Source organism: Littorina saxatilis, linkage group LG2, assembly GCF_037325665.1.
Source record: "Littorina saxatilis isolate snail1 linkage group LG2, US_GU_Lsax_2.0, whole genome shotgun sequence".
Taxonomy (NCBI): domain Eukaryota; kingdom Metazoa; phylum Mollusca; class Gastropoda; order Littorinimorpha; family Littorinidae; genus Littorina; species Littorina saxatilis.
The window spans coordinates 60,108,756-60,135,047 of record NC_090246.1 but is presented as its reverse complement, the minus strand read 5'-3'; the positions used below and the strand labels follow the sequence as shown (position 1 = coordinate 60,135,047).

The window sequence follows — 26,292 nt, the reverse complement described above, 5'->3', positions numbered from 1 at the left end:
ATACATTAATGAGACGGTACGTCGAAAAAAGGAAAAAAATGTTGCAATCTCCAGTAAATTAATGTAAATTACTCAAGGGGCTTTCCTAAAGATGAAAAAGATTGAAGCAGCTGAAGAAAAAAAAGTCTTCGCATTAAAAGCATTCAACCCTGACTTTTATCGCAACTGCATTATAGGTGTAAAGCGAAGCATGTTTGCCTGAGTGCAATGTTTACGTGTGTGTGTGTGTGTGTGTGTGTGTGTGTGTGTGTGTGTGTGTGTGTGTGTGTGAGTGTGTGCGTGTGCGTGTGTGTTTGTGTGTGTGCGTGTGTGTTTGTGTGTGTGTGTGCGTGCGTGCGTATGTATGTGTGTGTGTGTGTGTGTGTGTGTGTGTGTGTGTGTGATGGGGGAATATGTATGTGCTATAGTTAAGTTTCATTTCCTCTTTTATTTTGTGTTGAGATCTTCCTTTTAATGTCAACCCCATTAGAATAGCGATAGCTTTTTGCCGTGCTCTGCTGCACTGATGCAGTCGCAATTCTCTCTATTCAATAAACCACATAAAAAATTGATCGAAAATTTAAAAGTGAAAGAGTCAGATTTTTGTATTTTGAAATCTCCCCATAGATATTTAAAAAAAAATCTATTCTTAAATGCTTTTATTCCAAAATAAAAGTACAAAAACGTCGTAAAAATGTTTAAGGTAAGCCTGTTAGACGTCACACGAGCATGAATAATGGATTCTCCCGTTATGTCGCTGCGCATGCATATTTCAGCCGCTAAGCAATAGCTTTTGAGGTTTTATCTGTATTGAGGTCTTTCAGCGTGACAGAGAAAATCAGAAAACAGAGTTATGAAAGTACATAACGTAGCGACCGTCTCTTTGGTGCATATTTCCCCAGCGTATACACGGTTCAGGCTGACATTTGTTTCTTGCTAATGGCAACAATATCGCAAATGGTTTTTGTGGGTTGGGGAGGGAGGGGGGGGGGGTACTTCCGTAGAAATCAAAATCCCTCTTAGTGGTATAAGTGTAGAAAAGATTGTACTTAAATCCAGTCTTTCTTTGCTGATGTGTACGTGCACTGTGTGTTATCCCGGAGGTCTCTAGTTACCGATTTTTATTACACTTTCAGACAGATCAGAAGATTGACAATACAGGAATGGAAGATACAAATGGAAACAAGTCGCGTAAGGCGAAAATACAACATTTAGTCAAGCTCAGTCGAACTCACAGAATGAAACAGAACGCATTGCATTTTTTCCGCAAGACCGTACACTCGTAGCATCGTCTGTCCACCGCTTGTGGCAAAGGCAGTGAAATTAACAATCCAGAAAAGCGCGGAAGCGGTTGCGCTGAGGAGGATAGCACGCTTTTCTATATCTCTATTCTTTTTAACTCTCTGAACGTGTTTTTAATCCAAACATATCATATATATATGTTTTTGGAATCAGGAACCGACAAGGAATAAGTTGAAATTGTTTTTAAATCGATTTCGGAAATTTAATTTTAATCATAATTTTTATATTTTTAATTTTCAGAGCTTGTTTTTAATCCGAATATAACATATTTATATGTTTTTGGAATCAGAAAATGATGATGAATACGATAAACGTAATTTTGAATCGTTTTATAAAAAAATAATTTTAATTACAATTTTCAGTATTTTAATGACCAAAGTCATTAATTATTTTTTAAGCCTCCAAGCTGAAATGCAATACCAAAGTCTGGCCTTTGTCGAAGATTGCTTGGCCAAAATTTCAATCAATTTGATTGAAAAATGAGGGTGTGACAGTGCCGCCTCAACTTTGACAAAATGCCGGATATGACGTCATCAAAGACATTTATAAAAAAAAAATGGAAAAATAAATGGGGATATCATACCCAGGAACTCTCATGAAAAATGTCATAAAGATTGGTCCAGTAGTTTACTCTGAATCGCTCTACACACACACACACACACACACATACACCACGACCCTCGTCTCGATTCCCCCCTCTACGTTAAAACATTTAGTCAAAACTTGACTAAATGTAAAAAAAATACAATGAAAACAAAGAAAACACCGCTTCACATAGATGATATGATATTTACCGTGCGTACTTGGTCTTGTGCCTGCGCTGCGCGAACGCATAAAAGGGGGATATAAGGCACTGGGAGGTCTGCACATCAGTTGATCTGGGAGATCAGAAAAATCTCCACCCTTATTCCACCAGGCGCGGCCGGGGTTCGAGCCCCGATTCTTCCGTCTCCGTAGAGTGCTGTGTTGTCACACGTATCTGACAGTTTCATTCTACTTTATCGTAACTTCGCGTAACCATACAACATATTTGGAAAAAAAATGGCCGTCAAAGTCATTTTCCTCTTTCAGTGACGACACTTTGAAAGTATGGATTGCAGCCGCACAAGGAAGTCTTGGAAACTCCGATGTTTTTTCCAGGTGCGTCTATAGACAACATGTCACCGGTGTGCAGCCTGGATTTGTCACCACCACCACCAACAACAACAACAACAACAACAATAGTAACAACAACAACAACAACAATACCAACAACAACAACAACAACAACAACAACAACAACAACAACAACAACAACAACAACAACAACAATTATGAAAGAGACTAAGGGGACACCCTGCCATGTATTGGAAGCAGATCGAGCTACAATAAAAGAAGAACTGATAAAAGTGCACTGAATCCACAACCACCTCCACCACCTCCAACAATAAGAAGAAGAAGAAGAAGAAGAAGAAGAAGAACAACAACAACAGCAACGACAACAACAATAACAACAACGACAACAACACCGAAAAAGACCAAAATGTACGCCAAAAGCTTAACCATTTCAAGTAAATCAAGCAATGCTACACTTTTCTCTGTTTGGGCAAGGAGAATGAATGAAAATGTAGTCACTCAATGTTTGGGCAAGGAGAATTAATGAAAATGTAGTCACTCAATGTTTGGGCAAGGAGAATTAATGAAAATGTAGTCACTCAATGTTGCAGTAATCAGTCTTGCACTTTGCTCAATTGGACGCCTCAGGCTGGTCACCCAGTTATGCAAATCTAATGCTATATATCTGACAACTCCAACCAGAGAGAGAGAGAAAGACAGAGACAGAGACAGAGACAGAGAGAGAGAGAGAGAGAGTGAGAGAGAGAATGAGAGAAAGAGAGAGAATGAGAGAAAGAGAGAGAATGAGAGAAAGAGAGAGAATGAGAGAGAGAGAGAGAGAGTGAGAGAGGGAGAGAGAGAGAGAGTGAGAGAGAGAGAGAGAGAGAGAGACGGGGGGAGGGGAGTGAGAGAGGGAGAGAGAGAGAGAGAGAGAGAGAGAGAGAGAGAGAGAGAGAGAGAGAGAGAGAGAGAGAGAGAGAGAGAGAGAAAAGCGAACTCAAAACGTTATTTCGACACCTGGATAAGGGTTTTAGGCTTGGTCTTATCTTCCAACCTTTGTTTTTTAACAGGTAGTTCCGTGTTGTGCAAGCGCTTTTACAAATATAACATGAAACCAGGAGTAAACATAATCCCATTTCTGTTTGCGTGGTAGACTTTCAGCCCAGCTATTAAAAAAAAATCCTGTTTTGGGCTTAGCTCTCAATGCAAGTATAGCGTTGGCAATTATTTGACGAGCCGTGGACAGAACGTTGTCCAGAAAAGTGTGCACCCAGCTCCTTTTCCCAAGGAGGACACAACCTCCGAATGCCAATCAGCGATCTTCCGAAATTAAAAAATCATCTGGATTCAAATACCTTTATTAAGCAAAACTACAGTTGGGTTTTCATGTCCCAGCAACCAATTTGCCTATTCGGAGATGATTCCATTGTGTTGCCTTTCTAAGTTTTCATGGTGGTCTCCGTGTTTGAAACTATTTGCATTTAGGTCTTTCACAGTAAAGTGAAGAACGTTCTGAAAAGCTCATATCTCTCCACACTTGTTACTTCAAATCTTGTAACATAAGTTCGGAATACAGTGACAGAGAAGACTTTAACAAAAGGTTCATATCACTTTAACTCCGTATGACTCCATTGTTAATATGCAACACTTTAAAAAAAAATTAAAAGAAAACGCTTTCCAGACAAGCCGTTTAAAAAAATCTCTTTCAGACTTGCGGACAGCTGCTGCACTTAAACCAAAAGCAAACCCTAAATTACCAGAACATTATAAAGCAACAGTTTAAAACAAACAAAACGGCATACAAACAACAAACACAATTATGCACAAGATTTTCTGTTCAACATTCCACGTAGTCAAGCCTGCAGATACAAAACAAAAATCCGCTTCCAGTCTTGGCTCTAAATTCAAGCGGGCAGTTTTGACCATCATTAGGGGGCGCTGCCCACAAGAAATAGACTAATTACTATACTCCCATGCAGCAACTCGGCCAACCTCCCCCACCAACCTCCTCCAATTTCGACGGAAGATGTAACCCTCGTATGCCAATCAGCGAGCCAGCGAAATGCCACAAATCGTAGGGAGCCTCGAGGCTTGGTGACAGACATCCGATGAGTGTCCTTTTCACCTGGCTAGCTACAAATTGATCAGCTTGCTGATGATGCCTGTCGCCCTCTATCTGGCAATGGTGTCAGGATGAACGATGACAGAGTGTGGGGTTGTTCTGCGATGGTGGTGGTGGTGGTGGGTAGGCGGAGGGGGTGGTACCGTAGAGAGGATGGTCGAGTGGTCGTCTTGAGGAAACGTTGAAACAAAATATTCACTCTGTGTCACGTATAAAGGGTGGCGGCAGTTTTCATCTCGAAGAAACGTTGAAATAAATACTCCGTCACGGCGGAGGGCTGACCGTGCACCCAAAAGCGGACTCTATCAAATGGGTATTTTTTGAAAGCTTGGGACCTGCCAAACATAAAAATCGATGTTAACAAGAAATATTCAAGGGCGCACTTTCTCTTCTCAGTCAAAATTCAACTATACCCTGAAGAGTGATGCACGAGCATTTCAGACGCTTGCCTCTGAAAAAAGATGTTCTCAGCCAAATTACGAACTCAAACTGGTACGTTTTACATATAAATGTGTTAGTTGGTATCTTTTGATTATCACAAAACAATTTGCGACTGCTTTGGCCGAGGATGCTGGTGACAGTATCATTATTATGAACCCTACCCTAAATCCAGGAAAGACGTCGTCCAAAATGTAGGTAAGTTTTGATTAAAACTAAATTCACACAAGACTAGTATTGTTGTTTGGCTTCAATGGATATATTTTCGTCAAGTATGATGTCTTTACATAATATCTGTAAAATATGAATGGATTTGAACCATATACTATGTCATTATGACCTTCCAATCTTCCTAACCCCCAGCCCAGTAAAGCGTGCGAGACGTTTCCTGAAAAAATGTCGCTTTGTGGTGCGAGTTCAGTGTGACATGATTAGTTTCCAGAACCCCATTTCTGACTTTCAAAGTTTATCTACATACATTTAGCAATGCACGAGCAAAATATGACAACTTAATGGTGCCTTTTGGTTTAATGCTATGGTAAAATTGCTAGTGATAGTGTTTACAGCTTGAAACAAAACATAACAGATGGGAATAGTCTTCCTCAATCTGGTTCAGAGCATAATGTATTTCTATTTTCAGAGGTAGCATTATTTCTGATAAGAGATAGAGCCAATATAATGATGCTGAATATTTGAAAAATGAACTTTGTGACTCATCTGAGTAGCAAGAGAGCCTTCGTGATCGTCAGCGTAAGGCTGGCTGTCTTCAAGGCAATTCCTAGATGAACAACTTAACACTGCGTTCGATTATTCGCCCGTTTCTTAAAGCTAGAGCTTTGAGACTTTACACGCGTCTAGGGCTACATGTACGCTTTACAATATGTAAAATATAGTTGACTCTCGCGTTATTTAAAGGTCACAACAAGGTCATTACCAGGCAAAAACGAGGGAAAACCGAGGGAAAGTACCATTTTCTGCAACTGTTTGCAAGAAAAAGATTTCAAATTCAATTGTTTCCTGGGATTAACGCATCTCTAGACATGACAATCATCCGATTATCAGACATCAATTGTGGAGGTCACGACAAGGTCATTGCCGGGTAAAAACGAGGGAAAACCGAGGGAAAATAACATTTTCTGCAACTTGTGTGTAAGTAAAAGCTTTCAAACTCCATCTTCTTCTGGTATTGGCGCATCTCTAGGCATGACAATCATCTGATTAACAGTCCTCAATTTTCAAGGTCACAACAAGGTCATTACCAGATAGAACCGAGAAAAAACCGAGGGAAAATACCATTTTCTATAACTTTTTTGTAAGTAAGAGCTTATAAACTTCATCTTCTTCTGGGATTAGCGCTGATTTCAATGACCCTGAAGTCCGAGGAAAGTTTTCTTGACCCATGCCTACTTTGAAGGTCATGACAAGGTCAAATTTACACGTTTTCTATTTGGGAATATCTTTTACGGTCAAATAAAATACTTTCTGGACGTCAGCTATTTTCGAAGCTAAAGCTTAATTACAACTTTACACACGTCTTGGGATTTATGAGACATAACGCAAATATTGTTGACTCTCGTAATATTTAAAGGTCACACAACAAGGTCATTACCAGGTAAAACCGAAGAAAAACCGAGGGAAAGTACCATTTTCTGTAACTGTTTGTAAGAATGAACTTTCAAATTCAATTGTTTCCTGGGATTAGCGCATCTCTAGACATGACAATCATCTGATTAACAGTCATGAATTGTGGAGGTCACGACAAGGTCATTACCGGGGAAAACCGAGGGAAAATACCATTTTCTGCAACTTGTGTGTAAGTAAATGCTTTCAAACTCCATCTTCTTCTGGTATTGGCGCATCTCTAGGCATGACAATCATCTGATTAACAGTCCTCAATTTTCAAGGTCACAACAAGGTCATTACCAGATAAAACCGATGAAAAACCGAAGAAAAATACCATTTTCTGCAACTTTTTTGTAAGTAAGAGCTTATAAACTCCATCTTCTTCTAGGATTAGCGCTGATTTCAATGACCCTGAAGTCTTTGGAAAGTTTTCTTGACCCATGCAATGTTTGAAGGTCATGACAAGGATGGGATTTTACACACGTCTAGGGGATTATAAGACATGAAACAAATATTGTTGACTCTCGTAATATTTAAAGGTCACACAACAAGGTCATTACTGGGTAAAACGACGGAAATTATATCAACTTTATGACTCGTCTGAGTGCCAGGACAGCCGGTGTGATCCTCAGAGTCAGGCTTGCAGACCGCAAGGCTATCGGTAGATGAACACCTTAACATTGACTTTTTCTTCTCTCTCCCCTTCTCTTCTACCCCTATTACATCCAGCCCCGCCCACCCCCCTAGAGCCCCTGTGGGCGAAGGAAGATGTCATGAATCTGCCTCAACAGCTTTAGCTTAGAAAATAGCCGAACACAAATAGAAAACGTGTAAACTTGACCTTGTCATGACCTTCAAACTTGGCATGGGCCAAGAAAACTTTCCTCGGACTTCAGGGTCATAGAAATCAGCGCTAATCCCAGAAGAAGATAGAGTTTATAAGCTCTTACTTACAAAAAAGTTATAGAAAATGGTATTTTTTCTCGGTTTTCTCTCGGTTCTATCTGGTAATGACCTGGTTGTGACCTTGAAAATTGAGGACTGTTAATCAGATGATTGTCATGCCTAGAGATGCGCCAATACCAGAAGAAGATGGAGTTTGAAAGCTTTTACTTTCACACAAGTTGCAGAAAATGGTATTTTCCCTCGGTTTTCCCTCGTTTTTGCCTGGTAATGACCTTGTCGTGACCTCCACAATTGATGTCTGATAATCGGATGATTGTCATGTCTAGAGATGCGTTAATCCCCCCAAAATAATTGAATTTGAAAGCTTTTTCTAACAAACAGTTGCAGAAAATGGCACTTTCCCTCGGTTTTCCCTCGTTTTTGCCTGGTAATGACCTTGTTGTGACCTTTAAATAACGCGAGAGTCAACTATATTGTATGTATTGTAAAGCGTTTATGTAGCCCTAGACGCGTGTAAAGTTTCAAAGCTCTGGCTTAAGAAACGGGCAAATAATCGAACGCAGTGTTAAGTTGTTCATCTAGGAATTGCCTTGAAGACAGCCAGCCTTACGCTGACGATCACGAAGGCTCTCTTGCTACTCAGATGAGTCACAAAGTTCATTTTTCAAATATTCAGCATCATTATATTGGCTCTATCTCTTATCAGAAATAATGCTACCTCTGAAAATAGAAATACATTATGCTCTGAACCAGATTGAGGAAGACTACTCCCATCTGTTATGTTTTGTTTCAAGCTGTAAACACTATCACTAGGATTTTTTACCATAGCATTAAACCAAAAGGCACCATAAAGTTGTCATATTTTGCTCGTGCATTGCTAAATGTATGTAGATAAACTTCGAAAGTCAGAAATGGGGTTCTGGAAACTAATCATGTCACACTGAACTCGCACCACAAAGCGACATTTGTTCAGGAAACGTCTCGAACGCTTTACTGGGCTGGGGGTTAGGAAGATTGGAAGGTCATAGTGACATAGTATATGGTTCAAATCCATTCATATTTTACAGATATTATGTAAAGACATCATACATGACGAAAATATATCCATTGAAGCCAAACAACAATACTAGTCTTGTGTGAATTTAGTTTTAATCAAAACTTACCTACATTTTGGACGACGTCTTTCCTGGATTTAGGGTAGGGTTCATAATAATGATACTGTCACCAGCATCCTCGGCCAAAGCAGTCGCAAATTGTTTTGTGATAATCAAAAGATACTAACTAACACATTTATATGTAAAACGTACCAGTTTGAGTTCGTAATTTGGCTGAGAACTTCTTTTTTCAGAGGCAAGCGTCTGAAATGCTCGTGCATCACTCTTCAGGGTATAGTTGAATTTTGACTGAAAAGAGAAGTGCGCCCTTGAATATTTCTTGTTAACATCGATTTTTATGTTCGGCAGGCCCCAAGCTTTCAAAAAATACCCATTTGGTTGAGTCCGCTTTTGGGTGCACGGTCAGCCCTCCGCCGTGACGGAGTAAAATCGCTTACTCGGTGTCTCGTCTTCAGGTTGATGGACAAGAAAAATGTGAAGGGCGGGTCGAGGGGGGGGGGGGGGGGGGGTTGGTTCGAGGATGGTTGGGGGTTGGTCAGCTCGAACAAAATTGAGAAAGTTTCACTGTGGAGTCAACGATACATACCCTTTTCAAATAATAAATGCATATCATTTGTTTAAAATTAGTTAGTGGGTTGTTCTGGAATACGCGTACGAGAGTCACTCGTTGAAGGAAAATTCCATCCAAGTAAGGCATCAGCTAGTGCTTAAGGTATTGAGTTTCAGTCTCCTTTTCAAGGCTTGCGAGGCAAAAGCGGGTCTGCTCATTTTACACAATGCCTGATTAGAAGCATCGCACATCGCCTCGGTCTTGGCATAGGACAGGTCCACGCTGTCCGTCTCAATGTCAAGGCTGAGTGACGGTGTGTCCTGCTCAAAACATTAATACATTTGTCACGTGCCTGATTAGGCGCAAATTTCGTACATTGCCTCGGTCTTGGCATGGGACAGGGCCACTGTGTCCGACAAGGCTGAGTGACGGTGTGTCCTTCTTAATTAATTAATACACGTGTCACATCTCTCTGCCTTTCTGTCTCTCGAGTTTCTCTCCCAGTAAGCGTGGTGGTATGAAATACTCTAGCTCCGTAGTTGGTTGTTCCAGTTTCGGCCAGCCCAGCTTAAGATTGAGTTAACCGGCCTGATCTAACGTCGTACGTACTGAAATGAAAACGCCCTCACTTACAAATCTATCATGCAACAGTCGCCTCTTTCCTTCATCCAAGCTTTTGTGAGCACCCGCCCAGCTGGAAAAATAAAAGGAATCCCTGCACGGGAATTCGAAATTCTCTTTCTGTCTCTCGCTCGTCGCTCAAAGGATTACTTACTAACTCAATGGATTCCTTCTGGGAGAAGCCTCGTTGGGGTCCATATATATCGCAACGACAAGATACTCGTCGTGTTCCTGCGCGCTGTATGCGTCCAAAGGGAGGTAATTATCAGCAGGGCATGGTGAGTGCAAAATCGATTCACACTGCGGATACGAGGGCTCTGCGGTCGGGAAATACACCGTTTGTTGCATAGCTCGATATCGTTATCTGTTGTCTTCGTCTGCCATTTTTTTTTTTTTTTGGGGGGGGGGGGGGGGAGGGGAGGTCGAGGTCGGACAGTCTGCTCGATGTGTTTATGTGGCGGGCTCAACCACAGAGATATAGAATATTCTATATCTCTGTGGGCTCAACGTGAGGCTGTTAAGTTCGTCTCAGTGGTGAGGCCTTGAACTTGAAGACTTCATGCGATATGCGGCTTCAGTTTTTGATGAATATGATATATAAAAATGTCATCTTGAAGGATATGAGGCCTCAGCATAAACAAAGTGAATTTCTTGTTGAAAGAGATGGCGATCTACACTACCTAACATAAATTGTGTCTGTTACAGAAAGGCTGGCGCAGACAAATCCTCGTCAAGAGGCTGTTAACTTGAAATAAAGTACAATCCATATGGGGAAAATTGAATGTCACCCTACGTCTGCTATTTTCCACCTTTTTACATTTAGTCAAGTTTTGACTAAATGTTTTAACATAGAGGGGGAATCGAGACGAGGGTCGTGGTGTATGTTTCTCCTTTTACCCTTGTTAAGTGTTTCTCGTATACAATATAGTCAATGTTTGTAAAGATTTTAGTCAAGCAGTATGTAAGAAATGTTAAGTCCTTTGTACTGGAAACTTGCATTCTCCCAGCGGGGATATAGCTCAGTTGGTAGCGCGCTGGATTTGTATTCAGTTGGCCGCTGTCAGCGTGAGTTCGATCCCAGGTTCGGCGAAAATTTATTTCAGAGTCAACTTTGTGTGCAGACTCTCTTCGGTGTCCGAACCCTCCCCCCGTGTACACTACATTGGGTGTGCACGTTAAAGATCCCACGATTGACAAAAGGGTCTTTCCTGGCAAAATTGCTTAGGCACAGTTAATAATTGTCTACCTATACCCGTGTGACTTGGAATAATAGGCCGCGAAAGGTAAATATGCGCCGAAATGGCTGCAATCTACTGGCCGTATAAAATTTCATCTCACACGGCATCACTGCAGAGCGCCTATAACTGTACCCACGGAATATGCGCGATATAAGCCTCATTGATTGATCATTGATTGTGTGTGTGTGTGTGTGTGTGTGTGTGTGTGTGTGTGTGTGTGTGTGTGTGTGTGTGTGTGTGTGTGTGTCTGTGTCTGTGTCTGTGCGTGTGTGTGTGTAGAGCGATTCAGACCAAACTACTGAACCGATCTTTATGAAATTTTACATGAGAGTTTCTGGGTATGATATCCCCGGACATTTTTTGTCTTTTTTTCGATAAATACTTTTGATGACGTCATATCCGGCTTTTTGTCAAAGTTGAGGCGGCACTGTCACACCCTCATTTTTCAATCAAATTGATTGAAATTTTGGCCAAGCAATCTTCGACAAAGGCCGGACTTCGGTATTGCATTTCAGCTTGGTGGCTTAAAAGTTAATTGATGACTTTGGTCATTAAAATGTTTATAAAACGATCCAAACTTACGTTCATCTTATTCTTCATCATTTTCTGATTCCAAAAACATATAAATATGTTATATTTGGATTTAAAAACAAGCTGTGAAAATTAAAAATATAAAAATTATGATCAAAATTAAATTTTCGAAATCAATTTAAAAACACTTTCATCTTATTCCCTGTCGGTTCCTGATTCCAAAAACATATAAATATGATATGTTTGGATTAAAAACACGCTGAGAAAGTTAAAACGAAGAGAGGTACAGAAAAGCGTGCTATCCTTCTCAGCGCAACTACTACCCCGCTTTTCTTGTCAATTTCACTGCCTTTGCCACGAGCGGTGGACTGACGATGCTACGAGAATATGGTCTTGCTGAAAAATTGCATTGCGTTAAGTTTCATTCTGTGAGTTCGACAGCTTGACTAAATGTTGTATTTTCGCCTTACGCGACTTGTTTTTTTGTTCGATTGAAAAAAAAATACCAAAGTGGTCATGTGACTGTCATTCGAATGAAAATTCCTCAGATATTGACACTACCAAAAAACACTTGACCCCAAGCTTGTTTTTGGTTTGAGTAAAATCCATAAACCTACCTACAAAAGGTGTGTGTGTGTGTGTGTGTGTGTGTGTGTGTGTGTGTGTGTGTGTGTGTGTGTGTGTGTGTGTGTGTGTGTGTGTGCGTGCATGTGTCTGTCTGTCTGTTTTTCTGTCTGTGTGTGTGTGCGTGTGTGTGTGTGTGTGTGTGTGTGTGTGTGTGTGTGTGTGTGTGTGTGTGTGTGTGTGTGTGTGTGTGTGAGTTTGTGTGTGTGTGTGTATGTGTGTGTGTGTGTGTGACAGTGTGTGTGTGTGTCTGTCTGTCGGTCTGTCTGTCTGTTTGTGTATCTGTCTGTCTGTCTGTTTGTCTTTATCTCTCTGTCTCTGTCTCTGTCTCTCTGTGTGTTTGTGTTTCTCTCTGTACGTGTGTGTGTGTGTATGTGTCTTGGTTAAACCATTAAAAACAAAAAGCCGTGTCTCGAATAAGTCATCGCGAATGTGACTTTCACATCTTTCCCTGAAGTCAACATTTCTTGTGACTCTTATCCATGTGACAGCATTTGATAACCCGATCGGAAGAAGAAAACAAGGAGGAAAAAAAACAAAAAGACAAATGAAACTTATGCTTCCCCGTTCAAAGGAGGATGTCAAAAATCTTATTGAAAACGTATCGATCAGACAGTTTTTCTCGAAACGTGATTTTTGGACTTACTGTGTTTTGTCAGAGGAGGGCAGGGTGCGTGTCAGAAAAAAGCCGTTACATCTCATGGGAAGTAACTGTTTCTATTTAGAGTTAACCATTGAAATGGGTTGCATCCCTTGCACTGCCCCACTTTGCTCTTGAGGATGAGTACGACATGCAGCGCTGATACACGCGTCATAGTAAATGGGAGGTAATTGTTTAAATGGAATAGACATCTTTAAAATAGGTTGCCTCCCTTGCTCTGAAACTGTACACTCAATGACAAAGTCAAACAAATTGAATATGATGAAGAAACGAAGGGCAGATGTTGTACCCTGAGTTACCAAAACCTGTTCGTGTTTGTTTGATTTTTGTTAACTATCTAAGTTTTCGCATGGCTAAATCGTCAACCAATGATGGAAAGTGGGTTCCAATTGGGAGAACTGTTTAGTCTTAATGGTGTGTGTGTGTGTGTGTGTGTGTGTGTGTGTGTGTGTGTGTGTGTGTTTGTGTGTGTGTTTGTGTGTGTATATGTGTGTGTGTGTGTGTGTGTGTGTGTGTGTGTGTGTGTGTGTGTGTGTGTGTGTAGCAGTGTACGGAGCGCATTGTACGTTTTTGAACTGGACGGGGATATACTGAAACTTGAATATGGAGTATCGGATTTTTTCGCAAGAATCACTTCGGAATAAATGGCTAAGATTTTTGTCTTTTGTCTTTGTTTTGTGGCTTTGTTTACTTCTAAAACATAAGTGTGCCAACTGAAAGTGAATAATAAAAATTAATAAGAAATTCCCACTCGGCACATAAAACATCCACACACACACACACGCACACACACACACACACACACACACACACACACACACACACACACGCACACGCACACGCACGCACACACACATACACATACACACACACATACACACACACACACACACACACATACACACACATACACACACACACACACACACACACACACACACACCTGGCCGTAAGGAGGGGCGGACAACAGAAGTTCGAAATAAAAGGGTACGGGTGGGGGCGATTTTAGAGCGGGGATGTGTTGAGAGTGGGGTGGGGGACGAAGTAGAACGAGAAAGACATGCCAGGTGGTTCCCCTGAGGGAAACTTTGGGGTCCTGAACTGCGCTCCAAGGGTCATACTAGTGACAAACCTATTTGAATAATTCATCGCGTTACCTCTGTGACGCGCCATTTGAAACTAACTGAACTAGAAGTTGGAGTTGGAGTCTGCCCCCTAGAAAAGATAGTAACAGTAAGAAAACATTTTTAAAGTTAATTTTTGCTGTAAGGTCAAGGCGTGCTCAGGCAAGAAATTACAAACAAAGTACGCCATTTCGCGTATATTACTGAGATAACCACTGAAACTTCAATGTGGGGTATCGGATTTTTTGTCGAATATAAAACTAAGATTCTTGTCTAATATCTTTGTTTTTTGGCTTAGGTTTCCCTCTATTCATGGTTTGTCTTCTGAAATATGAATATGCCATCTTAAAGTTAACCAAAAATATGTTAACTTCCAACTCAGCACACAAACCAACCAGGCTGTTGATGTCTAGTATGTGTTCAAGAGGACGGATACTCGTATCACGTGCAACATCCTGGACAATGAAAAACACGGGTCATCTCTATGTGCAGACTCGGAGAGGGTATCCATGTCCCACCCCATAGCCACCACTGTTTTTTCTTTTGAGTTTTGAGTATTGTTTGCATGGAGTTCGGTATTAATTTTGCTTGTATGGTTTTCCTTGTATGACTTTGTTTTGTCTTTACCCTGTTTGCTTGGTCTTGCGTGCTTGGAGTGTGTTAAGCTTTTGTGTTTGCTTGCATGGAGTATGCTGAGTATGCTATGTTATGTAGATTGTGGGTCTTGTTCATTGTGTATGGTTTTATTATTAGTTATGTTAATTCTAGTTATTGTAAAGCGCATTGAGCATATATATGATTATGCGCTATAGCAAATGTCCATTATTATTATTATTATGTTGCATGTAAAAGACCTCTGTCATTCTGCCAGAAACGCAGGTGGTTGGTTCCACGCACACACCTGGGTAGCGCCCCTTTGTTTCTGCTGGCTTTCCACTGGGAGGAAGCCACCTGAATTTCCCAGCGATTGGATGGTAAAGCAATGGAAAGGAAAGTGAAAATGAATAGTATTGCGTGTGGTTAACGCGGGACGAACGGTACCTTTAACCTGCCACCCAACGCTTGATGGTATTCACTGTGCCCTGATTCCCTTCCTAATGTTCTGAGCAATCCCAACAATGTTTGCTTGATAAGTCCAAATTTCTGTAATTCACAGCGCCACTTTTGTCATTATACATTGCCACAGAGTAGCTCTAAATCGTGGCTATTATTCACTCAACCCTTATGGAGGTGGTATTTTGATCTCATCATGAGTCAGAAGTTGCAGGCGGGTGGTTTGGTACATTCAGGGATGACCGCAGACCAACGACGACAGATTCTTCAGGAATTCAGAGAGGTTTTGAACATCACATCGAATATCTCCTGCTGAAATAAGTAAAACGATGACAAATTAACGGAACAAGTTTGTCATTGTGTTACTGCGAAATTCCAGCAAGTCTTCAGCCTGTCTTCTCGTTCAATATGGCAATGGGCTGCCAGTTCTTCATTTTTGTTTCAGCATTTTTGGTGAGTTTTGGAATAGTATAATGTAAGAAATTCCACTATTTGTGCTTCTAATAACAAATGATAGATGCTTTTTCAATATCAAGTTTTAAGCATCTTTCTTTTTAAGTTCATCTTTTGTATCTGTGATATTATTTTGCCAACATCTTACCTAGATACCCCGAGCACAAAAAGTTAAGGATATTCTATAGGGGCATAGCCCGAATGCCAACGATCAGCTTTTCGCTCAAAAACTTATTGTGTGTGCATTTGTTTTGCTCAAAAATGAGTTCATTACATGTGAGCAATATTTGGGCATGACGTCACTGGTTCGTGACCACACATACCCACAAAAAGGGCGTTTTTGACGGTATTATTCACTTTGAGCCGTCGAAATGGTGACTAAATCTGAATGATCTTTTTCTTTTTTTTTACAATTTTATTTAAACAAAATCTTGTTTAGTCTAGCTAACAGAGCATATCCACGTAGTCTCAACCTATCACAGTCAGGAAGATCTAATGTGTGAAAGAAAATGGCTACCAGTTTGGAAAACGGCAAGAAATACTGTTTTTTGCTGGTGTTTTTGCTAGGTAGGTGCAGCTCAAACGCAATGTATCTGAAATTAAACGGAGCAGTCTCTCCAAATAAAATGGGATGACGACAAGGATCCTCTTCTGTATGCATCCCATTGCTAAGTTCCTAAAGGGCAGAATATACCTGCGCAGTTTCAGCGGCACAGACGACGCACTGCATATTATTGATGCTGCGATAAGGTTTATGACGAGTATACTTGGCCTGTTTTCCTTTCACGCAACGTGTAGCAGGATGGGATAATCCGCAGTGCGCCGTCTGTCCTGCCGAAGTTACATAGGTGAGCGCCAGGCCTAACCAAAACAGAAATGTTATTATCCATTACACGCGAAGGGAGGACTGGTGCAGGTTACATTTCTTGATCCTCCATGGTAAGTGAGCATATATCACATTCAACTGAAATTCTTTCGAAAATTCTAAAATCTAATGTGGATTTTTGTTTCTTCCTGTCTGTCTGTCTGTCTGTCTGTCTGTCTGTCTGTCTGTCTGTCTGTATGTCTGTCTGTATGTCTGTCTGTATGTCTGTCTGTATGTCTGTCTGTATGTCTGTCTGCATATGTCTGTCTGTCTGTCTGACTGTTCGTTTGCGTGTTTATTTGCTGTTCGCTTATTTATTTGTTGTTCGCTGGCGTGTTTGTTCCTTTCTTTTTGTTTCTTTCTGTTTACTCGCTTGTTTATTTGATTGCTCCCCCGGAATGGACTTTTGGGTTGTTGTTTTTCTGTCAGGTAATATGCCTCCATACCAAACATGCTACGGCACAAGCAATCGACAGCATCATCTCAGAGGCCGCTAATTCAAGTAAGTTATTTGAGCTCTATTTGATGCAAGTGTTTACAATACCAATGTCATATCAATTGCATATTATTCACATTTCTTTCATATAAAGAATAAACAAAATGTAACGATATAATTTGAGTGAAATCATTGTACATGTAGGGGAAGGTTGCCTAATATGGACCACTTTTGTTTCTTGTTGATAACTAGCTTGTTTTCTTGCGAAGAAGTTTCATTTTGTGCTTGGTAGTCCTTCTTTCTTAGGTTAACCGCTAGGCCTAATTAGAGTGAAATAGCTTTGATAGACCTTCAGCAAAAATTAAATACAGAAAAAATCACAAATGGTCCATATTTGGAGCCTGGGCGCCTAATATGGACCAGTGACGCGGCCTTCACGAATCACTGTAAAAAAAACTATACATCAAAATAACATGATACAACTTAGTGTGCAAGTCAGACTAATTCATATATGCTTTAGATTCATATGTTTCGGGTTGATGAGAACATTATTTGAAGCACAACCGGAAAATATTTTTTTTTTATCAAAAACAGAGTGAAAATAAATGAAATTATCAACTTCTACGAAAAGAAGACGATTTGTTATATTTTTTTGAAAGCTCGAGGGCTAGTTATAGATTTTTTTCAGCAAGCTTCTTTATGAATTAATAAAAATAGTCTTTTGCTTTTATTTTCTTCGATTTGTTGAAGGTGGTCCATTTTTAGTTGACACACACATACTTTGAGATTTTGATATTATTTTTTGTTTGCAGTAGAAACTCGGGGTCAACACTGCTAAAATCTAACAAATACAGACTTAGCTATCATATATAGCAAGTTTTTGTGATAACAGCTTTGGCTGTCGGCAGAAACTAGTCCGTTTTAAGCGTCACATTTAGTGTGAACGCTGCCAAAAGTGCAAAAAAGAGAAAAAGACCAACGGTTTTGAGGTTTGTGTTTCTGCAACTGTTTTAACATGTGCAAGTTATCAAGAGAGGGCGAATACAGCGAATGAAATTATTTTGAGCGCTCTTGCACCCTTAGTTTGTCAGAAGAAGAGGTGGTCCATATCAATTAGGCAGTGGTCTATATAAGACAACCTTCCCCTACATATTATTGCATATCAGTTCCGTCGCGATATAACCTTCGTGGTTGAAAACGACGTTAAACACCAAATAAAGAAAGAAAGAATGCATATCAGTTGTTTGTTTCATTACATTGTGTGTGACAGCCAGCGACTTTGAATTTTTCTACGACCTGGGTCAGAATGACGTCAGAGTGGAACTGGACATGATCTACAGCTACGAGCAGTGGAACGCCTTTCAGGCCGCCAGGTGTGTAGTGGTCAGCCCAATGGTCAAGACTCCCGCTCAATTCAAGGCTTAAAGACAAAGGACACCGATTAACACAAACCAAGACGTCTCTTCTTGACAGCCTCTTCAATGTTAAACATATGACGTCAAAAGTGAAACAACGTTCGAGAAGACGTCATAATGCAAATGATGCAAATGATGGTGTCACGTAAAATTTCTGTCGCTTCTCCTGCACGTCTCCGAGAAACCGACACAAACATTCGAGAACGAGGGTTGTCTCGGTGTCAGCAGGAGAAAACTACTCGTAAGGTCACCGCTACGCCTAGCGTGTATCGGTATCGTATATCATTAATTAGTTTTCTTGATGATATACGATACCAAAACATGCACAGCCTAGCGGTGACCTTACACGTTATTTACACGAAGTCACCAAGACAAACCAAACTTCGTTCTCGAAATTCTTTGTCTTTTTAATGACGTGAAGAAGAAGGGACAGAATGCTTAAGTGACGCCATTGTTCGCATTATGACGTCACGTCTTCTCGAACTTTGGTTTGCTTTTGACATAGAGGTTTTACTTTAGAAAAGGCCGTCAAGAAGAGACGTCTCGGAATGTTTATTTGGTGTCGTTTGTCTTTAAGAAATGGCTATGATATTCGAATTTATCACTCACAACAACTTCGAGAGAGGAGAACATTATATCCGATCGAGGTGTAAGCCGAAATCTGACATGATTCCGCCTTCCAAGACATTAGTAGGCAAGGCCGGTTTGTGGTACTGACAGCTAAAAATAAAGGTTTGGTTGCCGTTCTCGGCCAGCTCTATTTCTCTAGCAAGAAAGCAAACTAAATTTCCTTGAAGGAAACTTCAAGGACTATGTGTACGAAATTACCTTACCGTAATTGTCTTTCCTTTTGGCTTTTCATGCCGCGTATACATCGCTGCGCGCGTAACTGAAATTTCAGCCTTTTTTTCTGTTTTCTTTTCTTGAAAAAAATTCAGCCATTGTTTTTTTTCCACTGTTTCAGGTCAAGCGAGGGAGGAGTGTCCAAGCGGCAGGCCATTAAGGCGGGGGCTGGGGGGTACCGCTGGACAAACAATGTGGTGCCTTATGAAATTGCTGGAGGCACTTTCAGTGAGTATCTCTTTTCATCCAGGGTTTCATCTGGGGATTTCCATTCATCAATCAATTAAATCAATCAAACTACCCTGATAAACCTACCAATAAGCTAATGACTGAACAAGGGCGAATCCAGGATCTTAAGGAAGGGGGGGGGGGGGGTACACCCAAACTTTTTTGCACAAACTTGAAGGCGCGAAGCGCATGAATTGAGGGCGCGAAGCGCCCGAACATGCTAGGGGGGTCCGGGGGCATGCCCCCCCGAATTTAGTTTTTCAAAGAAGCTAAATGCTGCAATCAAGGGCCACCTGAGCTCAGAAACTGTCATTTAATCTTCTTTCCATTATTTTTCCCCCTCTCTCTCTCTCTCTCTCTCTCTCTCTCTCTCTCTCTCTCTCTCTCTCTCTCTCTCTCTCTCTCTCTCTCTCTCTCTCTCTCTTTTTTTCTTTCTCTTTTTTTTTCTTCTTATTTTTTTTCCTTTTTTCCCCTGAAGGGCCCCCTTCGCCCCCCCCCCCCCCCCTAAATCCGTCACTGCTGAGTTAGCCAAGCATTTTATAGTTCACTGACTTTATCAATTGATTTGAAAAGAAAAGTTACAGATACATTAATTTGAAAGGAATTTCGAACTGCGCAGATGTACTGCGAGGAGATTGGCGAAAAGCAACACGGAATATGCATGCCCTCAAAAGGATTCTCATTCCTTTTTGACCTCGCCTCGTATGGTGTGCAGCATCGTCCCAGCAGGGGCAAATCACTGCTGCACTGAACGATTGGCAGCGCTTCACCTGTCTCTCCTTCCGTCGTGCAACCTCCGCCGACAGAAACAAGATTCGACTCCAGAACGGCGGAGGGTAGGTGGTTGATTGACTTCCATTGAAGGCAGGATTTAAAATGAAGATTTAATTTTCAACGAATAGTACTGTCTTGCAGGAGGTCAGGTTCTTCGCCTTGATCAAGCTATCGAGTATTTTCTAAGTTGTTGATTGTATTTTGTTGCTGTTTAAATTTGTGTATCGGATAAGTAGGTTGGATCATTCTTTCAATCAAAATGCTTGTTGGCTTCACTTTCGTCTCACTTATCGTATCGTTCGATCAGCGCTCACGGTGATGAACAGAGAAACACTATATAGTGATCGAAGAGTGAATGACATAAGCAAAAAGCTTATAACATTGGCTGTAAGTAGATAGTAATCTGACCTGTAAAAATGAGAAAACCATTTCATCGGCTAGTGAATACACTAGCTACTTCGCTCACTTCTTCTTTTTCTTCTTCGTTCATGGGCTGAAACTCCCATGTACACTCGTGTGGATTTTTTTTTTTTTTTTGCACGAGTAGATTTTTACGTACCCAACCCTCGTTTATCTAATTCTTGGCATGTCATCATATTCCTAAATGTTGTATCATAAAGTCTGTCCGATTGATTTCTCGCATATTTTTTTTTTTTTTTTTTTTTTTTTTGGGGGGGGGGGGTCACTTGTTTCAACACACTCGTAAATTATCACAAACAAAACCGAAACATGTTAGCGAAGTCGATTGTCGGGGATAATCGCAGTCGAATGTCTTTCACCCACCATTCGCAGCCGGGATTTGAACATTCTACCTTCCGCCCAGGAGGCCGGCGTTTTATCCACTACGTCATTGCGCCCGTCGTGTACAAACGGCTGTGAGGTGTAAGAATCTGAAAGATTGGTGCCAGTAATTCTCGGTCTTTTGTTGGATATGCAAATATGACACACGACTTATTTTTTGTTGTTCATTTGCACAGGTGCTACTCCCGTGTGGGGATGGTTGGAGGAAGGCAAGAAATTGGACTTGCTGGTGGCTGCCGTATTGTGAGAACACACACACACACACACACACACGTACACGTACACGTACACACACACACACACACACACACACACACACACACACACACACACACATACACATACACATACACATTCACATACACACACACAGACGCGCGCGCACACACTGAGTAAATGACCAAACTATCCACACTTACTTAAACAATATTCTGAGACTTCATTTTTTTCCCCAAAAAAAGAATTTAGGCAGCACGCTTGCTGCGGACCTAAAGTTGAAAAAAAGAAGGATTGAAGAGAGAGAGAGAGAGAGAGAGAGAGAGAGAGAGAGAGAGAGAGAGAGAGAGAGAGAGAGAGACACACACACACACACAGACACAGACAGACAGAGATCTAGACAGACACAGACAGATATAGACAGACAGACAGACAGAGAGGGAGAGAGAGAGAGAGAGAGAGAGAGAGAGAGAGAGAGAGAGAGAGAGAGAGAGAGAGAGCCTGAGAGCGAGAGAGAGAGAGAGACATCTAGAGAGAGAGACATATAGAGAGAGAAAGAGAGAGAGAGAGAGAGACAGAGACAGACACAAACACAGACAGACAGAGATCTAGACAGACAGAGACAGAGATAGACAGACAGACAGACAGACAGACAGACAGAGAGGGAGAGAGAGAGAGAGAGAGCGTGAGAGCGAGAGAGAGAGAGACATCTAGAGAGAGAGAGAGACATATATAGAGAGAGACAGAGAAAGAGAGAGAGAGAGAGAGAGAGAGAGAGAGAGAGAGAGAGAGAGAGAGAGAGAGAGAGAGAGAGAGAGAGAGAGAGAGAGAGAGAGAGAGAGAGAGAGAGAGAGAGAGAGAGAGAGAGAGATGTATTGTCTATACCGATCGCTGTCTTATTTCTCAGAGTTTATGTTGTTGTTGTTGGGTTTTTTTTTTTTTTTTTTTTTTTTTTTTTTTTTACTTGTCCTTGTTTATCAGATGGTTTTTTGTGGGTGGGTTTTTTCCAAGGCGTTAATAATGTGTGTGTTTTTGTTGTTGTTGTTGTTGTGCGTTTGCTTTTACTGTGTTTCAAAGTGTACATACTTCGTAAACAACCCTTTCTTGCATTTAACGCTTGAATTTCACAAACTTGGCTGTCATTCTGTTTTGAATTTCATGCGAAACTTACTTGTCCAGTCTCCCTTTCCAGAAGCGAATCATCATTCACGAAGTGGGTCACGCGCTGGGACTGAATCACGAGCAGACCCGACCGGACCGTGACAGCTTTGTGACCATCCAGTCACGCAACATCGCGCCCAATATGTTGTACAACTTCCAGCGCACCACCTGGCGCACCACCGAGAACTACAACGTGGGCTACGACTACTACAGCATCATGCACTACGGCAAAACGGTCTGTTGTCCGTCCATTTCCAACCTTTTGGTCCGCCTAGTTTTAGTTGTATGTTCCGCACATTAAATTCTGGTCTTTATATTCTGTAAATGTCCCCTCTTTATCTCGGATGAAAAGCAGAATGTGTGATCAAGTAAGGCTTTCTCTTGTGTTTGCTCCTTCTTTATCTTCTTAATCTTGTTTGTGAATTGTTTGCCCCCTACTTGTTCTTGCCGTACGATGCTGTTGCCGTGTCCTTGCTTCTGCTTTCATCGCCATTGTTGTTGTTGTTGTTGTTGTTGTTGTTGTTGTTGTTGTTGTTGTTGTTGTTGTTGTTGTTGTTGTTGTTGTTGTTGTTGTTGCTGTGGTGGTGTTGGTGGTGGTTGTTGTTGTTGTTGTTGTTGTTGTTGTTGTTGTTGTTGTTATACAGTATCCTGCACTACGACAAAACTTTATGTTGTTGTTGTTGTTGTTGTTGTTGTTGTTTGTTCTTGTTTTTTGTGATTGATTTGAGGTTGTTTCTGTTGTTTGTTTCTCTGTTTGTTTGTTTTTGTATTTGTACTTATTTTTATTTTTTCAAGTGGACGTTTACATGTGTGGCTGTTTTCCCCCGCCATTTGCGACACTTAAATTTGACATGTTAGCAAGGGAGTGACAGTTCACCATTGAACAATCTGTGAACAACGAAAGAGCTTACCTCCCTCGATCTTTTATTTTCTTGTCCATGCAGGCGTTTACTACAAACGGCGGCATCACCATCCGTACGGCTGACTCACAGTACCAAGACGTCATCGGTAACCAGGGCGGCCTCAGCTTTAGGGACATCAAGACCATGAACCTCATGTACCCCTGCAGCAAACGTCAGTAGTTTGTGTGTTTGTTTGTTTGTTTGTTTAGATTGTTCATGTTACCTTCGGGTTAAGATCCGTGCATAGATAGACAGTTACAGAATGTGTCAAGGGCAGACAATTGCTTGCTACGTAAAAGTCGATGGAAGCTACCTGACTAACTGAACGAGGATCAACCCTTTGCTGCAGTGGCGTACATTCGCTTTTGAACACACAAAACAAAACAAGAGGGGGAGACCGCTCGCCCACATGGCCGATCCGACATGTCGCCTGATATTCGTGTTTCTGTTCGCGCAGGGACAAGTGGAAGACATTGGAATTCAATATATATGTCCTCAATAATCGACTTTCTTCTTGTCGTCTTTGATCTTCGCCTTTCTCTTCCTCCTCCTCCAGACCTTCCCCTCTTCCACCGCCTCCTCCTTCACCTCCACTTACTTGCAATTGCCTACATTTTCTACTCTTCTTCTTTGCTCTTCGACATTCTCTTTCTCGTCCTCCAAATGCGCCCCCCCCCTCCCCCCTCCCCCCCACCGCTTCTGCCTTCCAATTCTTCCCCTCGTGTTCCTCCTCCTCCCCTTTGTTGTGATGCTTCAGCTGCCGGTTGTACCCGGTCCAACGGTAGTTACCCGTCCATGGGGTTCTTTTTCCTCCTTCCCCTCCTCCTCTTGTTCCTCATACTCCTCTTCCTCCTCTGTCGTACTTCTTCTTCTTCTACCTTCACCGATATAACAACATTCAATTCAACAATAAATTTGTTGTAATGCTCTGGCTGCCAGCTGCACAAAGTCTAACAGCGATTGCCCCTACACGGGTTTCTTTCCCTCCTCCTCCTATTCCTCCTCCTCCTCTTTCGTAATTCTTCTTCTATGAAATCTACTTTCACCAATAGAGAAACATTCAGTTCAACAATACGTTGTTGTAATTTTGCAGCTGCCGGCTGCACAAAGACCCAGAGTAGTTGCCCTTCCGCGGGGTTCCTGGGCAAAGACTGCAAGTGTTGGTGTCCCGGATCCCCCTACAAGATCTGTGATGGCACGGAAACGGGAGGCGGGGGAGGAGGAGGAGGTGGTGGAGGTGGTGGTGGTGGTGGTGGTGGTGGCGGCGGCGGCGGCGGTGGCGGTGGTACTGGAGGAGGAGGAGGTGGAGGAGGAAGTGGAAGTAAGTTGTTGTTTGGTGTTTTTCAGTTCATTTTCCGTGCATTTCCATTACTTTATATTATATCATTTGTATTATGATTGTTTTCAGTTATATGGTTGTCTTCTGGCTATGAGATGTTTTAATGTGTCTTGTTTTATCTTTATCACATTGTATTCTATCTTATTGTATTCTGTTTGAGTCGCTGCCTCTTTGTTTGTCTGTCTGTTTGTCCGAATCTTCGTCTTTTTTTCTGTGTGTGCGCATATGGGTGTTTTCGCAGCTGATTTTCTAACGAGCTTTTCGACGCGGTGTGGATTGTGTGTCAGTTTGAATTATAACCATATCAACACAATACTAGTTTGTCATCCGCACGACCGTGGTATTCCTTCCCATCATCAAATCACCAAAGTGTTTCTCGTTACTGGCAAGTTCCTGAACCCCCATGACATGAAAGCCATTTGTACAGATGACTCCAATAGTCAGGCACTGATGACTCGCCGGGTAATTTCCAAATGTGCTCTGTTAACCCCAGATAGATGCTGGTCAAACGCACCAAGAGTTATGTTAAGTGGCAAGCAGCATTTAAGTCTCGTGTGACTAAAGCCAGATATTTTATAAAGCCGGAGCAAATGACAAGTGTTACATTGAGAACGCTTCTTTGCTCAAACCAACTGTCCATGACAAGAGTAACTGTTATGCTAAGTGGCAGGCCGCATTTGAAGGCACCTTCCTTCATGAGTAAACGATCTTATCGACCACAATGCTATGCTGACTTGGGTTTTCTGTCCCCAGAACTAGTGTCTATTTGGGACATGACGTAGTTATATGCTAGGTCGATTGCAACAGATACGTCCTGGCTTTTACACAGGAGGACGGCAGCAGGCTTATTGCCCCCTGACAACTGCCCCCTCGACAATTGCCCCCCCCCCCCCCCCGAACAATTATTGATCCCTGGACAACTGCCCACCATCAATGGAGGACAACCCCCCCCCCCCCCTCCCCCATCCCTGGACAACTGCCCCTCGAACCTTTTTAAAGTGCACTCTTCACTCATGTTTTAGACAATTCATTTACTACAGTATGAAGTGTGTGTGGTGTGTGTGTGTGTGTGTGTGTGTGTGTGTGTGTGTGTGTGTGCGTGCGTATGTGCGTGCGTGTGTGCGTGTGCGTGTGTGTGTGTGTGTGTGTGTGTGTGTGTGTGTATATGTGTGTGTGTGTGTGTGTGTGTGTGTGTGTGTGTGTGTGTGTGTGTGTGTGTGTTTGCGGGCGTTTGTCTATGTGTGTGTGTGTCTATATGTATGTCTGTTTGCGGGCGTGCGTGCAGCATCCTTTCACCTGAACATAATTATACTAAAATCCGACAGCGGAAATGATCTGACAGATCCGAAATTAAATCAACAACAAAATCCCACACAAAGCAGGTAGGCTGCTGACTGTTGGAATGTTTCCAAGTGGAGGGGTGGTCTTATCCCTAGCAAAAAGGCTGGCCAGGTCTGAGACGGTGAACCCACTGGTTTAGACTGTAAGGAATGTGTCTATCATGTCAGTCTTGTTTTTAAATGAAACCAGAGATTTATAAAGCTTATAAATGTCCGCCGAAGTAAATGACGGTGCTCAAAAGTAGAACCCCCCCCCCCCCCCCCGCCCCCCCCCTAATAAAAATTGATGTTTTTTCCCCTAGATATCATGTTCACAATGTCTGTACGTTTACCTCCTTTAAAGGTCCTTGTCTACATTTTTATACCGAAATCCCCTTTTGACCATTAAAATGCAGAGTCTATTATCTACAAATATCAACAATACACCCCCTTTCGATCAGGAAAGACGAAGCCAGTGTAGCCGTTTGAAAATTCATTGTAGTATTCCAGCGTAGTACTCATAGTAGGATATCCTTATTTGGAAAATGCCAAGCGCAA

General features: G+C 41.8%; 1 protein-coding gene across 1 annotated transcript in view; it reads left to right on the top strand.

Moving 5' to 3' along the window:
• Window positions 1-15,230: 15,230 nt before the first annotated feature.
• LOC138953662 (blastula protease 10-like) overlaps window positions 15,231-26,292 on the top strand; it is a 12,795-nt gene continuing 1,733 nt past the window's right edge. Inside the window, exons 1-9 of the mRNA XM_070325547.1 lie at window positions 15,231-15,435; window positions 16,730-16,802; window positions 18,007-18,109; window positions 19,116-19,222; window positions 19,938-20,058; window positions 20,974-21,040; window positions 22,206-22,409; window positions 23,119-23,248; window positions 24,170-24,397. Of these exons, the coding sequence (XP_070181648.1) occupies window positions 15,391-15,435; window positions 16,730-16,802; window positions 18,007-18,109; window positions 19,116-19,222; window positions 19,938-20,058; window positions 20,974-21,040; window positions 22,206-22,409; window positions 23,119-23,248; window positions 24,170-24,397 (1,078 nt within the window). The 5' untranslated portion in view covers window positions 15,231-15,390. The remainder of the gene's footprint in view (window positions 15,436-16,729; window positions 16,803-18,006; window positions 18,110-19,115; window positions 19,223-19,937; window positions 20,059-20,973; window positions 21,041-22,205; window positions 22,410-23,118; window positions 23,249-24,169; window positions 24,398-26,292) is intronic.